At 33.4% G+C, this 17,637-nt stretch overlaps 1 protein-coding gene across 1 annotated transcript; it reads left to right on the forward strand.

Moving 5' to 3' along the window:
• The first annotated feature begins 1,504 nt into the window (after window positions 1-1,504).
• LOC133035830 (uncharacterized) lies at window positions 1,505-1,951 on the forward strand. Its single transcript, XM_061112189.1, has one exon. It carries the CDS (start codon window positions 1,505-1,507, stop codon window positions 1,949-1,951), a length of 447 nt encoding a protein of 148 aa, XP_060968172.1.
• Window positions 1,952-17,637: the final 15,686 nt, after the last annotated feature.

Raw genomic sequence — 17,637 nt, forward strand, 5'->3', positions numbered from 1 at the left:
GATGTGTGAATGCTGGTACATAGTATTTTGTTTTTCTTTACTGGGCTTTGTAGCTCACCCCTTATTTACCCCCTATGTGCAGATAAGTAAGCCTGTAAGCTTTCAGTGACAAGTTGAGTCTGGGCAGCATGGGGTGTATCTCGTGTGATCATGTAACTGCGTGTGGTCTTGGCCATCTTCTGCTGAAAGTCTTTTTTTTTTTAATTTATTAAACTTATCGAGGATGTTGTCGCTTAAATTTTCTATTACTTTTACCTAAGTAGTAATACTTTATTTTCAACTGGGTACCCATGTTTTGAAAATTGTTATTTTTTTTAATAAGGGCAACATTAGTATCTTAACGCCAGTTTATTTATGGCATCTTATTTTACGTAAGTAAGGGCGTTACAAATGGTACCAGAGCCACAGTTACATTGATCTTGAATTCACGCGACATACACACCATCGCTGCAAAGGATCAACTTGTCATCAAGTATGTATGCTTTATTTATGTTATGTCTTATATGTTAAATTTGGTTAATTCCAAGCTGGTATTTATTTTGAGTTGTGCAGAGTTGATAATGAATCCAAACGTAGTTAGGCAATTAAAGACCTAAGACGCTTGCCGGCATCTAGCGAGAGAAGTAAACTTAAGAAAATAATAGAGGATATGGATAAAATTAATCATGGCATGGGGATGAATAGACACTTAGCTTGGTTTAGTCTTTAGCTTTAGATTTTCCTTTAGTTAGCTAGAAGTTTAGGGTATGGTTAATCAAAACAATTAACTGATTCTTTGGAGTTAGAATTTTAGTATAACTCAAACAATTTTCTTATTAGTGTAAGTTTTTTTATATGAGTAAAGATTATTTTATTTATTTATTTATTTTTACATGGTGAATTGTTGCTTGATGATTTACGTTTTTTTTTAAGTTTATATAATTTAGTGTATAAATATTTTCTTTTTGAGCGAGATACATCTTTGGTTATTTTTCTTACCGCTACCATCTCCTTTCTTTTGAAGAACAAGTTAAGGGATTTGATGGAAAATGGTGAACCCAGAAGATCAACCCGGTTGAATGAAAGAGCGGCTGTAAGAGACCGAGCTAGAGGTCGGGGGCGAGGAGGTGCTCGCGGTCGAGGTCGCGGTCGAGGCAGGGGAAACCAGCATGTCCCTGCCAAGGCGGTGATCCAGGAGAATCAAAATGCCCCTGTAAATGGACAACAACCAGGTCAAGGTGGGGGCAACCACGAAGTCCTTGCTGGGGTAGTTGGTCAAGAACACCAAAACGCCCCTGTAGTGGTGCCACCACAACAAGAAGATTTGGCGCAAGAAGTTGCTCGTGTCAGGGAAGAACTTAGGAAGCGAGATGAAGAGCCTCACAACCGTCAGGAACAACCCAATCAAGGACAACATCAATTTTTGCCGGTGCAATACATGCCTGTGCCGGAGGGTCGATGGGAACTAATATATGAAAGGTTCCGTAAGCAACACCCACCAAATTTTTAAGGGGGCTTAGATCCAATGGAAGCTGAGGAATGGTTAAGAACAGTGGAAGGTATTGTTGAGTACATGCGGCTCGGTAACGGAGATAGTGTAGCTTGTGCTGCTAGTTTATTGAAAAAGGATGCCCGCATCTGGTGGGACGTTATTAAACAAACACGGGATGTGGCCACAATGACCTGGGCTGACTTTGTACAAGTGTTTAACAAAAAATACTACAGTGAAGCAATACGCTCAGCTAGAGTTAATGAGTTCACGAACCTGAGGCAGGGTAAGTCTACAGTTACAGAGTATGCTCGTCAATTTGACAGATTAGCAAAGTTTGCCACAAATATGGTTCCTACTGAGTTTCTGAGGATTCATCGCTTTACTGAAGGGCTCGACTCTCGAATAAGTCGGGACATAGCGATGTCAGGAGTAAGGGCAACCACGTATGCTGAGGTACTGGAAAAAGCCCTAGAAGCTTAGTTGTGTGAAAGTCGTATACAGAAAGACAATACAGCTAGGTGGGAGGCGAGAAAGGCAGTAATGGAGGTGGTGATAACAAAAGGAAGCTGCCAAGTAACCAACACAACAAAGCCGATAAGAGAAATAAGATGGGGTCCAATAACTACAAAGGGAAGAAGCCATATATGGAGTACCCCCTATCCCCAACATGTAGTCGTAAGCATCTGGGAGAATGTCAACTAAAAGGCAAGACTTGTTACAAGTGTGGGCAACCAGGCCACTATAAGAAGGACTGTCCGCAAAAGGGTGATCAACTGAAGGATGACAAACTTGTCCCAGCTCGAGTATTTGCACTAACCAGAGGGGAGGCTGAGACTAGTAACACTGTGGTTGCAGGTCAGATTTCTATCTCTGGAAAACTATGTACTGTTTTATTTGATTCCGGAGCTACGCACTCATTTATTGCTTTAAAGATGATAGTTAAGTTAGAAATACCGTATGTAAACTTTAGTTATAAGTTCATGACGGAGTTGCCCTCGGGCGAGGTTATGATATCATCTAGAGGAGTGCTGGATGCGCCAATAAGGATTGCAGACAAGGAACTTAGTGGAGATCTGATAGAGCTGGAGATGAGGGATTACGATCTTATCTTGGGTATGGATTGGCTATCACGACATGGAGCAACAATAGACTGTCGAAAGAGGACAGTGACTTTCACCCCTGAATCTGGAGAGGCATTCATATTTGAAGGAATCAAAGTCAAGTCAAGCTTACCGCTAGTTACAGCCCTGAAGGCACAAAGGATGATACGTGCGGGATGTCAAGCATACTTGGCCAGCATAGTAGACAAGTTAAGAGAAACCCCCCTCAAGCCAAAGAATGTCCTGTTAGGTTTTATGCCCTAAATAAAACTCCATTTCAATGTAATCTATTTTATTCAACATCAATAAAGAAACAGAAGTATTTTTCATTCATTTGTGTATGTTTTGGCTCACTTTATCAATTGCTTGTCTAATTGATTTATAAATTCATCTTAAACCCTTTTCACATACTTGATCATGTTTATTGTGCTGTCATCACATTGGAAAGTAAACATGACTATGTGAATAAAGTTTCCTAGATTTATCAGACACTGGGTTTTACTGATATGATAATCTACAACAAGAGTTTACTTGTATTTGGAGAAATACTATGTTCTTTCCAGAACATTGGTTAAAGTAAAGCTCAGGTTGGATGCATGGAGTATGCATCGGAAGGGACCGATATTGAACTTTGAATTAGATTTAATTAAAGTTACCGTAAAATCTATTCAAGTCAATATCGCCAAGTTGATCCTAGATCAAATGATCTTAATCCTGTTATGATTAGGCTCAATCTTGAAAGGCTATTCGTGTTCTTTGATTTGTTAGTTAAGCCTACTTTTAGGTCAGGGTGATACGTACATTTTGGGAACACGGTAGTGCAATTGAGTGGGAGCGCTAGCATAAACATGGAATCTATAGCTTCTATCTGGCAAATAGTAAGCAAAGGATGATTTCCTTCGAGCTTGACCAAACGAAAATAAATGGTGGAGATCTCATTTCACATAAGCTGAAATATCATTTATACGGGGTCAAGTGTTTTAAGGATAAAACACATAGTAGGGTGTTACGGTAATTTAATCCCTTTACTGTGTAGATCATTCATATAGAGGATCATTGATCAAATTAGGATTATAACAATGGATAACTAATGATGTGTCTATATGGTGGAACATATAGAGCATTCTATATACTGAGAGTGCAATTCTAAGTTCTATGCGTGGATTCAACGAAGAATTAATAAGTTAGTGAATTTTAGTGCTAAATTCTTGATCTACTTATTGGAAGCTCGGTTATATAGACCCATGGTCCCCCCACTAGTTGAGATAATATTGTTTGTAAGACTCATGTAATTGGTTTTGATTAATCAATTATAATTCACAAATTAGACTATGTCTATTTGTGAAATTTTCACTAAGTAAGGGCGAAATTGTAAAGAAAGAGTTAACAGGGGCATATTTGTTAATTATGATACTTTGTATGGTTCAATTAATAAATATGATAAATGACAATATTATTTAATAATTATTTATAGTTATTAAATAGTTAGAATTGGCATTTAAATGATTGAATTAGGAAATTGGCATTTTTGAGAAAATCAGATACAAAAAGTGGTAAAATTGCAAAATTGCAAAAATCAAGGCCAGTCCACCTAGCCTAGGGCCAGCCACTTATGTTATCTTTTTTAAATGATTTTTTCATTATTTTAATGCCATATAATTCAAATCAAACCCTAGAGGAATGCTATAAATAGATAGTGAAGGCTTCAGGAAAATTACACTTTCTGAATCAGAAAAACCTGAGCCTCCACTCTCTTCTCTAGCTGCCACTCTCTCTCTCTTTTCTTCCTCAATATTTCGAACCTCTTTTAGTGATTAGAGTAGTGACCACACACATCAAGCAATACCTCAATCATAGTGAGGAAGATTGTGAAGAAAGATCAACGACGAAAGGAGATTCGGCATCAAGGATTCGAGAGAAGAAGATCCGGGTTCGGATCTTGATAATACTCTGCTACAGAAAGGAATCAAGGGTTAGAGATCTGAACGGAAGGAGTCATTATAATTCCGCTGCACCCAATGTAAGGTTTCTTAAACTTTATATGTGTTTAATTTATCGTTTTAGAAAGTTCATATTTAGGATGTTAATAAACATACTTGTGAGTAGATCTAAGATCCTGGTAAAATAATATCCAACAACTGGCCTCAGAGCCATGGTAATTGATTTACTTACATGAAATTTGGACTTTAAAACGATTGTTTGTATGTTCTTTGGATGGTATCATGTTGTATTGAGTGTTATTTGATGAATGATTGATGTTTGTGAAATTTTCGTGATAAATAATTGTGATTTCGATTCTGTAATTATTTTTATTGGATAGTATGGAAAAAATTAAGCAAGTTAGCCTTTTACAGAACTCAATTTGGATTTTATTTGAATTAGTTATGATTTTTGAAGATTTGACAAAATCGGGGGTTGTCTTGATATTTTTGCAACGATCGCAGAACTGTCCGTACAGTTTCGGTTTTTTTTCCCTTTTCTTCAATTTTTCATACCTTTTCATGGAATTAACTTCCAAATTTTTGTATAGTTTTGTATATATACTAATACTATTCCTAATTCAATTCTAATTATCATTTTGAATTAATTTATTTTTTTTTAAATTAATTCAAGATATTAGTGTAATTTGAATTTGAATAGAATTAGTAATTATCTTTTTGCTTAAAAACCTATCTTATTTTTAAATTTGATTATATTTTTTTTAAATTTAAGGTCAGATTTTTTAGATATTTATAATATCTTTTGAGATATTTATAATATCTTTTAAGATATTTATAATATCTTTTAAGATATTTTTAAAAATATCTTTTAAGATATTTATAAAATCTTTTAAGATATTTTAAAATATCTTATCTTTTAAGATATTTAAAAATATCTTATCTTTTAAGATTTTTTTTTAAATCTTTTTAGATATTTTGACCTTATTTAAAATAAGATATTTATAATCATGTAATTTTAAATAGATATAAGATAAAAAGTAGGTTTAATTTTTTAAATTTTTTTTAAATTTTCGAAATTTATTTTTTAATTCCGAAATTATTTTTTTTCGAATATTAAATTTTTATTTAATTATTTATTTATTCGAAATTTATTATAAAAAAATAAAAAAAAATAAAAAATTAAATAAATCCTACTTCCAACTATCCACTAACCCCGTTGCGTTATGAGTATGTGTTTTAACTTATGTGTAAGTTTTCAAAACCTATTATTACTTGATTGCAAATAGCCATGGTTACCTTTGCCGAGATCTAATGATACGATGGCTCCCTTGGTCAAGATAATAATTTGTAACAGGTATAATTTACAATCTTCTTTCATCTGTGTATGACCTAGCAACATGATAGGACCCATCCAAAGTGTGCCTGTGTGAGCCTATGTGTTTAATTTTATTATAGATGCATATAGGTTAATGTTGCTAAAATAAATTATCATAATTATTGATAGGATTTATTTAGGCCCATTTAGTTTTTGGGCCTATTCAATTAATAACAGTTGTTCTTATTAAGGTTAAATTCCTCTCTTTTGGGCCTTGTGTGAGAGTTGGGAGCCATAGAAGTGGGTACGACATACTGAACCCAGCACCCCTCACACAAACTACCCCAATTGTGAAGTGCCCATTTGCACGATTTGAATGATCGTACTAGGGTTAATTACACTAGTTTAACCTAATTAAAATTGAATTAGCAACATAATTAATTTCATTTATTTTGAAATTAATTTAGAAAATCATAGTTTAAAGAATTTAATATTCTAAGCTAAACTATATGTATTTTCTTGTATTTAATTAAATATAGAATTATAACCATCTAGATTCTTTCTGGAACTTATTTTAAATTTTTCATTAAATATTCCTATTTAAGTTGATATTTAGTTATACATAACTAACCAACTTAAATCTGAATATCTTTTGAATTCAAAATTTTAAATTAAGTTGAGGAATTTTAGGAATTGGTTATTAAGATTCTTTAGATATTTTTTAAGTTGATATTTTTCAAATATTAACTTAAAATGGAATATCTTAGATATTTTTAGGTTAATATCTTTTTTGAATATTTAACTTAAAATATCTACAAAATTAAGTGGTTACAACTTAATTTTGAATTTAATTAAATCTGATTTGAAAGATATTTAAGTTGATTTTTTTAGATTCTTTCTAAAACAACTTAAACAAGATATTTTCAAATTTGTTCCATTTAAAATTCAAATTTTTGAATTTAATTAATAATTGAAAATTAATTAAAGTTGATTTTTTATTTAAATCAATTTTGATTTTTAATTTTTCATTATTATATTATGGAACTTATTCGATATTTATTTGAATTTATTTTTCAAATTTAAATAATAATTGAAAATTAATTAAAGTTGATTTTAATTAAACCAACTTTAATTTGTAATTTTTCATTATTATAATATCGAATATTATGATTATACAAAATACATATATATATTTTTTAAATAATGAGCTTTTAATCAAAAGATATTCGATCTCCATTGTTGGTCTTACAATAGTTAAACTTATTCAATATAACCTCGAGACGCTAGACTTCGTCCCCCTATGGATGGTTATTCGTTGAACACTTTTAACACCGTAAGATTTCATTTGATAAGTGTTTTGTGAGTTTTCGTCTCTATTTAGACTCTCCCCTACGGTGACTACTTAGAGATAAACTCATAGAACATGAAACAATGGTGGAAGCTCATAAAATGAGAATAACCTTGACTCTCGCCTACGGGACAACGTTGGATTCTCATTTTGATCGAATAAAAGGTTGCTAAAATGTTTAATTTTAGATGAGCCGACAACTCTATTCAACTAATGTTATCTTTGACTCTCGCCTACGGGACACTTTGCATTTCATTATGTTGGAAACCTTGGAAAATAAACTATGTTAGATTTAGTATTTCTATAACATATGTCATGACTTGTTATTTTCTGAACTTGTGTATGAATTTTGAACCAAAATCTTACTTCTGTTTTATTGATGTGTTGTAGTGTCTATAATCCCCTTCTCATTCCACTCCTAGTTAATATCTTAGCAATTGAACTTGAAGTTATAAACTCCTTGTCGAGTAATACTTCACATATGCTCATGATGGACTTTAAATTCCGTAAAGCAGGTAAAAGGTAGGAATTGTTCACTACGAAGAGCAAATAGTTCATAACTCCATAAATCCTACTACTTCAAGCTTAGTTGAGAAGATAAGAGAAAGTGATTCCACTTCCTCAAGTTATACTTCACAACAAAATGAACAAGCAAGAACAACAATTAACAAACGAATAAGCAGTAATGCTTTAGTCTTCGAATCATGTGTGTTAGAGAATGATAAATCCATTTGGATTCTTGATTCGGGTCTACAAACCATGTAAGTTGTTCATTGCAATTGCTTGAGAATTGGAATTATTTGAAATCCGGAGAGTTGAAACTTAAAGTTGGTAATGGCGAAATGGTTTCGGTTAGAGCTAGAGGAAAAGCCAAACTCAAGTTTCAAAACAGAATTTTGGAATTAGACAATGTCTTATACATTCCAAATTTCAGTAGAAACTTAGTTTCTGTTTCATGCTTACAATTGCAACAATACAAATTAGATTTTTCGGATTGGTTCTACCATTTCTCGAAATGACATTCGGATTTGTGTTGCATCCATGGAACAGGGCTTTATGTTCTTAGACCGAAACACCATTTGCCCTACATAACGAACTTTTTAAAGTAGCTAAACCTAGAAACCACAAAAAGCAAAAGATCGTTGATGATAATGAAACATATCTATGGCATTTACGTTTAGGTCATATAGGCTTTGATAGACTCGATAGGCTAACCAAAGACGGTCCATTGAAAAATGTCGTCTTAGGTGAATTGCCGGTTTGCGAGTCTGCTGGAAGGAAAAATGACTAAACGTTCTTTCTCCGCAAAGGGAGAGCGTGCCAAAATCCCTCTAGGGTTAGTGCATTCCGATGTACGCGGACCTTTGAATGTCAAAGCCCGAGGTGGTTATGAGTACTTCGTCACTTTCATTGACGATTACTCTAGATATGGACATATTTACCTTATGCATAAGAAATCGAAACATTTGCAAAGTTTCAAGAATTTCATGCTTTGGCCCAAAACCAATTAGGTAAATCATTAAAGATCTTGCGGGCGATAGGGGTGGAGAATATATGGATATGCAGTTCAAAGATCATTTAATTGAACTTGGAATTGAATCTCAATTAACCGCCCCTAGCACTCCACAGCAAAATGGAGTTGCAGAAAGACGGAATCGCACGCTTTTGGAAATGGTTAGGTCTATGCTTAGTTTTTCAACTCTACCTACGTCCTTCAGGGATATGCAATTCGGATGGCAACCGACATTTTAAATGTTGTTCCATCTAAATCAATCCCTAAGACACCTTTAGAACTTTGGAATGGTCGTACACCTAGTTTACGCCATTACGTAATCTGGGGTGCCCTGCTCATGTCTTAAGAAAGAAAGACGGCAAACTTGAGTCACGTACTGAAGTTTGCATGTTTGTCGGTAATTCTAAAGAGACTAGGGGTGGACTATTTTATAGTCGCAAGGATGATAAAGTGTTTGTTTCTACAAATGCCACTTTCCTTGAAGATGACTATATTAAGAATTTCAAATCACAAAGTAAAGTAGTGTTGGAGGAAATGCTTTCAGATATAAGTCCTTCCAATGTTCCGTTCTCTTCCACACGTGAAGAGGACAATCCCACTCCCTCAGTTGAACAAACTGAGCAATCTACTACTAAAGTTTCTGTTCAGAAGACAACCGTACCTCGTCGTAGTGGGAGGGTTTCAACAAAACCTGCTCGTTATGGCTTGGATGGTGAAATCAATATGGTCGTAGGTGACGGTATTGATGACGATCCATTAACCTATAAACAGGCAATGGCTAGTCCGCAACGGAAACGATGGTCAGCCGGAATGGATTCAGAAATGGATTCCATGAAAAAGAACAAAGTCTGGGAATATGTAGACGCACCTGACGACTATCATCCGATAGGATGCAAGTGGGTTTACAAGAAGAAAAGAGGAGCTGGAGGCGAAGTCGAAACTTTCAAAGCTAGACTTGTAGCCAAGGGTTATACCCAAAGAGAAGGCGTGGACTATGAGGAAACTTTTAGTCCTGTTGCCATGCTCAAATCCATCCGAATTCTTCTCTCCATAGCTGCTTTCGATTATGAAATCTGGCAAATGGATGTCAAGACTGCCTTCCTTAATGGGGTACTTGAAGAAACCATCTATATGGAGCAACCAGAAGGTTATGTTCTTCCTGGGCAAGAAAAGAAAGTTTGCAAGTTAAACAGGTCTATCTATGGACTTACGCAAGCTTCTCGCTCATGGAACAAGAGGTTTGATGAAATCATCAAAACCTACGACTTTCTTCAGAATGAAGATGAACCTTGTGTTTACCAACTCAAGGAAGACCAAATAGTAGTATTCCTGGTCCTTTATGTTGATGACATTTTGATCATTGGAAACAATGTCAAGAAAATGACTCACATTAAGGAATGGCTCAACACTCAATTCGATATGAAAGATTTGGGTGAAGCAGCCTATGTTCTTGGTATTCAGATTATAAGAAACCGGAAGAACAGATCTCTTGCTCTCTCTCAAACGACCTACATAGACAAAGTCTTAGAGAGATTCTCCATGAGCAACACCAATGGGGCAAACATGCCTTCTAGATATGGTATTCGTCTATCTAAGGAACGATCCGCATCGATCCTCAAGAGATAGAGGACATGGCGAAAATTCCCTATGCCTCTGCAGTTGGAAGTCTAATGTATGCAATGTTATGCACTAGACCTGACATCTGTTATGTTGTTGGAATCGTGAGCAGGTATCAGTCTAATCCAGGACAAGAACATTGGAATGCAGTTAAGTATATTCTGAAATACTTAAAGAGTACAAGGAATCTTATGTTAGTCTACAAGGGTGGTGCTTTAAATCCCATAGGCTACACTCGATTCGGATTTCCAGCAAGTCTTGAAGACGGAAATCAACATCGGGATGGTGTTGACTCTTGGGGGTGGAGCAGTGGTTTGGAGAAGTGCTAAACAAACCGCAATATCGGACTCAACTATGGAAGCTGAATACATAGCGACGGCGAAGGCTGCTAAAGAACTTGTCCGGCTAAGAAAGTTCTTCACCAAAGCATAGGAGTTGTTCTGGAATGGAAAAGCCTGCGGTACTACTGCGTGATAACAATGGAGCAATAGCAAACAGCAAAGAACCTCGAAGCCACAAGAGAAGCAAACACATTGAAAGGAAGTATCACATTATCAGAGAATACGTGGCAAGAGGGGATGTACTAGTTGAGAAAGTTGACACAGAGGACAACCTAGCTGATCCATTTACCAAAGTCTTGGCCGTGACGGCCTTTGAAAAGCACCGTCGAATATAGGATTAATTGATATGTACTAATTAGTTTTATATTAGTGCAAGTGGGAGTTTGTTAGGTTTTATGCCCTAAATAAAACTCCATTTCAATGTAATCTATTTTATTCAACATCAATAAAGAAACAGAAGTATTTTTCATTCATTTGTGTATGTTTTGGCTCACTTTATCAATTGCTTGTCTAATTGATTTATAAATTCATCTTAAACCCTTTTCACATACTTGATCATGTTTATTGTCTTGTCATCACATTGGAAAGTAAACATGACTATGTGAATAAAGTTTCCTAGATTTATCGTACACCGGGTTTTACCGATATGATAATCTACAACAAGAGTTTACTTGTATTTGGAGAAATACTATGTTCTTTCCAGAACATTGGTTAAAGTAAAGCTTCGGAGTTGGATGCATGGAGTATGCATCGGAAGGGACCGATATTGAACTTTGAATTAGATTTAATTAAAGTTACCGTAAAATCTATTCAAGTCAATATCGCCAAGTTGATCCTAGATCAAATGATCTTAATCCCGTTATGATTAGGCTCACTCTTGAAAGGCTATTCGTGTTCTTTGATTTGTTAGTTAAGCCTACTTTTAGGTCGGGGTGATACGTACATTTTGGGAACACGGTAGTGCAATTGAGTGGGAGCGCTAGCATAAACATGGAATCTATAGCTTCTATCGGCAAATAGTAAGCAAAGGATGATTTCCTTCGAGCTTGACCAAACGAAAATAAATGGTGGAGATCTCATTTCACATAGTGAAATATCATTTATACGGGGTCAAGTGTTTTAAGGATAAAACACATAGTAGGGTGTTACGGTAATTTAATCCCTTTACTTGTGTAGATCATTCATATAGAGGATCATTGATCAAATTAGGATTATAACAATGGATAACTAATGATGTGTCTATATGGTGGAACATATAGAGCATTCTATATGCGAGAGTGCAATTCTAAGTTCTATGCGTGGATTCAACGAAGAATTAATAAGTTAGTGAATTTTAGTGCTAAATTCTTGATCTACTTATTGGAAGCTCGAGTTATATAAACCCATGGTCCCCCCACTAGTTGAGATAATATTGTTTGTAAGACTCATGTAATTGGTTTTGATTAATCAATTATAATTCACAAATTAGACTATGTCTATTTGTGAAATTTTCACTAAGTAAGGGCGAAATTGTAAAGAAAGAGTTAACAGGGGCATATTTGTTAATTATGATACTTTGTATGGTTCAATTAATAAATATGATAAATGACAATATTATTTAATAATTATTTATAGTTATTAAATAGTTAGAATTGGCATTTAAATGATTGAATTAGGAAATTGGCATTTTTAAGAAAATCGAGATACAAAAAGTGGTAAAATTGCAAAATTGCAAAAATCAAGGCCCGATCCACCTAGCCTAGGGCCAGCCACTTATGTTATCTTTTTTAAATGATTTTTTCATTATTTTAATGCCATATAATTCAAATCAAACCCTAGAGGAATGCTATAAATAGATAGTGAAGGCGTCAGGAAAATTACACTTTACGAATCGGAAAAACACGAGCCTCCACTCTCTTCTCTAGGCCACTCTCTCTCTCTTTTCTTCCTCAATATTTCGAACCTCTTTTAGTGATTAGAGTAGTGACCACACACATCGAAGCAATACCTCAATCATAGTGAGGAAGATTGTGAAGAAAGATCAACGATGAAGGAGATTCAGCATCAAGGATTCAGAGAAGAAGATCCAGGTTCAGATCTTGATAATACTCTGCTACAGAAAGGAATCAAGGGTTAGAGATCTGAACGGAAGGAGTCATTATAATTCCGCTGCACCCAATGTAAGGTTTCTTAAACTTTATATGTGTTTAATTTATCGTTTTAGAAAGTTCATATTTAGGATGTTAATAAACATACTTGTGAGTAGATCTAAGATCCTGGTAAAATAATATCCAACAAGCGGCCTCGAGCCATGGTAATTGATTTACTTACATGAAATTTGGACTTTAAAACGATTGTTTGTATGTTCTTTGGATGGTATCATGTTGTATTGAGTGTTATTTGATGAATGATTGATGTTTGTGAAATTTTCGTGATAAATAATTGTGATTTCGATTCTGTAATTATTTTTATTGGATAGTATGGAAAAAATTAAGCAAGTTAGCCTTTTACAGAACTCAATTTGGATTTTATTTGAATTAGTTATGATTTTTTGAAGATTTGACAAAATCGGGGCTGTGCTGATATTTTCTGCGATCGCAGAACTGTCCGTACAGTTTCGGTTTTTTTTCCCTTTTCTTCAATTTTTCATACCTTTTCATGGAATTAACTTCCAAATTTTTGTATAGTTTTGTATATATACTAATACTATTCCTAATTCAATTCTAATTATCATTTTGAATTAATTTATTTTTTAAATTAATTCAAGATATTAGTGTAATTTGAATTTGAATAGAATTAGTAATTATCTTTTCGCTTAAAAACCTATCTTATTTTTAAATTTGATTATATTTTTTTTAAATTTAAGGTCGATTTTTAGATATTTATAATATCTTTTGAGATATTTATAATATCTTTTAAGATATTTATAATATCTTTTAAGATATTTTTAAAAATATCTTTTAAGATATTTATAAAATCTTTTAAGATATTTTAAAATATCTTATCTTTTAAGATATTTAAAAATATCTTATCTTTTAAGATTTTTTTTTAAATCTTTTTAGATATTTTGACCTTATTTAAAATAAGATATTTATAATCATGTAATTTTAAATAGATATAAGATAAAAAGTAGGTTTAATTTTTTAAATTTTTTTTAAATTTTCGAAATTTATTTTTTAATTCCGAAATTATTTTTTTTCGAATATTAAATTTTTATTTAATTATTTATTTATTCGAAATTTATTATAAAAAAATAAAAAAATAAAAAAAAATAAAAAATTAAATAAATCCTACTTCCAACTATCCAGCCTAACCTTTGCGGGGAGTATGTGTTTTAACTTATGTGTAAGTTTTCAAAACCTATTATTACTTGATTGCAAATAGCCATGGTTACCTTTTGCCGGATCTAATGATACGATGGCTCCACTTAGTCAAGATAATAATTTGTAACGGTATAATTTACAATCTTCTTTCATCCGTGTATGACCTAGCAACATGATAGGACCCATCCAAAGTGTGCCTGTGTGAGCCTATGTGTTTAATTTTATTATAGATGCATATAGGTTAATGTTGCTAAAATAAATTATCATAATTATTGATAGGATTTATTTAGGCCCATTTAGTTTTTGGGCATATTCAATTAATAACGGCTTGTTCTTATTAAGGTTAAATTCCTCTCTTTTGGGCCTTGTGTGAGAGTTGGGAGCCATAGAAGTGGGTACGACATACCGAACCCGCACCCCCTCACACAAACTACCCCAATTGTGAAGGCCCATTTGCTCGATTTGAATGACTGTACTAGGGTTAATTACACTAGTTTAACCTAATTAAAATTGAATTAGCAACATAATTAATTTCATTTATTTTGAAATTAATTTAGAAAATCATAGTTTAAAGAATTTAATATTCTAAGCTAAACTATATGTATTTTCTTGTATTTAATTAAATATAGAATTATAACCATCTAGATTCTTTCTGGAACTTATTTTAAATTTTTCATTAAATATTCCTATTTAAGTTGATATTTAGTTATACATAACTAACCAACTTAAATACTGAATATCTTTTGAATTCAAAATTTTAAATTAAGTTGAGGAATTTTAGGAATTGGTTATTAAGATTCTTTAGATATTTTTTAAGTTGATATTTTTCAAATATTAACTTAAAATGGAATATCTTAGATATTTTTAGGTTAATATCTTTTTTGAATATTTAACTTAAAATATCTACAAAATTAAGTGGTTACAACTTAATTTTGAATTTAATTAAATACGATTTGAAAGATATTTAAGTTGATTTTTTTAGATTCTTTCTAAAACAACTTAAACAAGATATTTTCAAATTTGTTCCATTTAAAATTCAAATTTTTGAATTTAATTAATAATTGAAAATTAATTAAAGTTGATTTTTTATTTAAATCAATTTTGATTTTTAATTTTTCATTATTATATTATGGAACTTATTCGATATTTATTTGAATTTATTTTTCAAATTTAAATAATAATTGAAAATTAATTAAAGTTGATTTTAATTAAACCAACTTTAATTTGTAATTTTTCATTATTATAATATCGAATATTATGATTATACAAAATACATATATATATTTTTTAAATAATGAGCTTTTAATCAAAAGATATTCGATCTCCATTGTTGGTCTTACAATAGTTAAACTTATTCAATATAACCTCGAGACGCTAGACTTCGTCCCCTATGGATGGTTATTCGTTGAACACTTTTAACACCGTAAGATTTCATTTGATAAGTGTTTTGTGAGTTTTCGTCTCTATTTAGACTCTCCCTACGGTGACTACTTAGAGATAAACTCATAGAACATGAAACAATGGTGGAAGCTCATAAAATGAGAATAACCTTGACTCTCGCCTAAACGGGACAACGTTGGATTCTCATTTTGATCGAATAAAAGGTTGCTAAAATGTTTAATTTTAGATGAGCTGACAACTCTATTCAACTAATGTTATCTTTGACTCTCGCCTACCGGGACACTGCATTTCATTATGTTGGAAACCTTGGAAAATAAACTATGTTAGATTTAGTATTTCTATAACATATGTCATGACTGTTATTTTCTGAACTTGTGTATGAATTTTGAACCAAAATCTTACTTCTGTTTTATTGATGTGTTGTAGTGTCTATAATCCCCTTCTCATTCCACTCCTAGTTAATATCTTAGCAATTGAACTTGAATTTATAAACTCCTTGTCGAGTAATACTTCACATATGCTCATGATGGACTTTAAATTCCGAAGCGAGGTAAGGCGGGAATTGTTCACTCTGAAGAGCAAATAGTTCATAACTCCATAAATCCTACTACTTCAAGCTTAGTTGAGAAGATAAGAGAAAGTGATTCCACTTCCTCAAGTTATACTTCACAACAAAATGAACAAGCAAGAACAACAATTAACAAACGAATAAGCAGTAATGCTTTAGTCTTCGAATCATGTGTGTTAGAGAATGATAAATCCATTTGGATTCTTGATTAAGGTCTACAAACCATGTAAGTTGTTCATTGCAATTGCTTGAGAATTGGAATTATTTGAAATCGGAGAGTTGAAACTTAAAGTTGGTAATGGCGAAATGGTTTCGGTTAGAGCTAGAGGAAAAGCCAAACTCAAGTTTCAAAACGAATTTTGGAATTAGACAATGTCTTATACATTCCAAATTTCGGTAGAAACTTAGTTTCGTTTCATGCTTACAATTGCAACAATACAAATTAGATTTTTCGGATTACGGTTCTACCATTTCTCGAAATGACATTCAGATTTGTGTTGCATCCATGGAACGAGGGCTTTATGTTCTTAGACCAGAAACACCATTTGCCCTACATAACGAACTTTTTAAAGTAGCTAAACCTAGAAACCACAAAAAGCAAAAGATCGTTGATGATAATGAAACATATCTATGGCATTTACGTTTAGGTCATATAGGCTTTGATAGACTCAATAGGCTAACCAAAGACGGTCCATTGAAAAATGTCGTCTTAGGTGAATTGCCGGTTGCGAGTCTGCCTGGAAGGAAAAATGACTAAACGTTCTTTCTGCGCAAAGGGAGAGCGTGCCAAAATCCCTCTAGGGTTAGTGCATTCCGATGTACGCGGACCTTTGAATGTCAAAGCCCGAGGTGGTTATGAGTACTTCGTCACTTTCATTGACGATTACTCTAGATATGGACATATTTACCTTATGCATAAGAAATGCGAAACATTTGCAAAGTTTCAAGAATTTCATGCTTTGGCCCAAAACCAATTAGGTAAATCATTAAAGATCTTGCGAACGATAGGGGTGGAGAATATATGGATATGCGGTTCAAAGATCATTTAATTGAACTTGGAATTGAATCTCAATTAACCGCCCCTAGCACTCCACGGCAAAATGGAGTTGCGAGAAAGACGGAATCGCACGCTTTTGGAAATGGTTAGGTCTATGCTTAGTTTTTCAACTCTACCTACGTCCTTACAGGGATATGCAATTCGGATGGCAGGCCGACATTTTAAATGTTGTTCCATCTAAATCAATCCCTAAGACACCTTTAGAACTTTGGAATGGTCGTACACCTAGTTTACGCCATTACGGAATACGGGGTGCCTGCTCATGTCTTAAGAAAGAAAGACGGCAAACTTGAGTCACGTACTGAAGTTTGCATGTTTGTCGGTAATTCTAAAGAGACTAGGGGTGGACTATTTTATAGTCGCAAGGATGATAAAGTGTTTGTTTCTACAAATGCCACTTTCCTTGAAGATGACTATATTAAGAATTTCAAATCACAAAGTAAAGTAGTGTTGGAGGAAATGCTTTCGGATATAAGTCCTTCCAATGTTCGTTCTCTTCCACACGTGAAGAGGACAATCCCACTCCCTCAGTTGAACAAACTGAGCAATCTACTACTAAAGTTTCTGTTCAGAAGACAACCGTACCTCGTCGTAGTGGGAGGGTTTCAACAAAACCTGCTCGTTATGGCTTGGATGGTGAAATCAATATGGTCGTAGGTGACGG

The sequence above is a fragment of the Cannabis sativa genome, chromosome 1 (assembly GCF_029168945.1).
Source record: "Cannabis sativa cultivar Pink pepper isolate KNU-18-1 chromosome 1, ASM2916894v1, whole genome shotgun sequence".
NCBI classification, from domain to species: Eukaryota; Viridiplantae; Streptophyta; class Magnoliopsida; order Rosales; family Cannabaceae; genus Cannabis; species Cannabis sativa.

What these genes read in the sequence shown, in the direction of transcription:
- LOC133035830 (XM_061112189.1), top strand. Translation starts at nt 1,505, where the DNA reads ATGGAAGCTGAGGAATGGTTAAGAACAGTGGAAGGTATTGTTGAGTAC.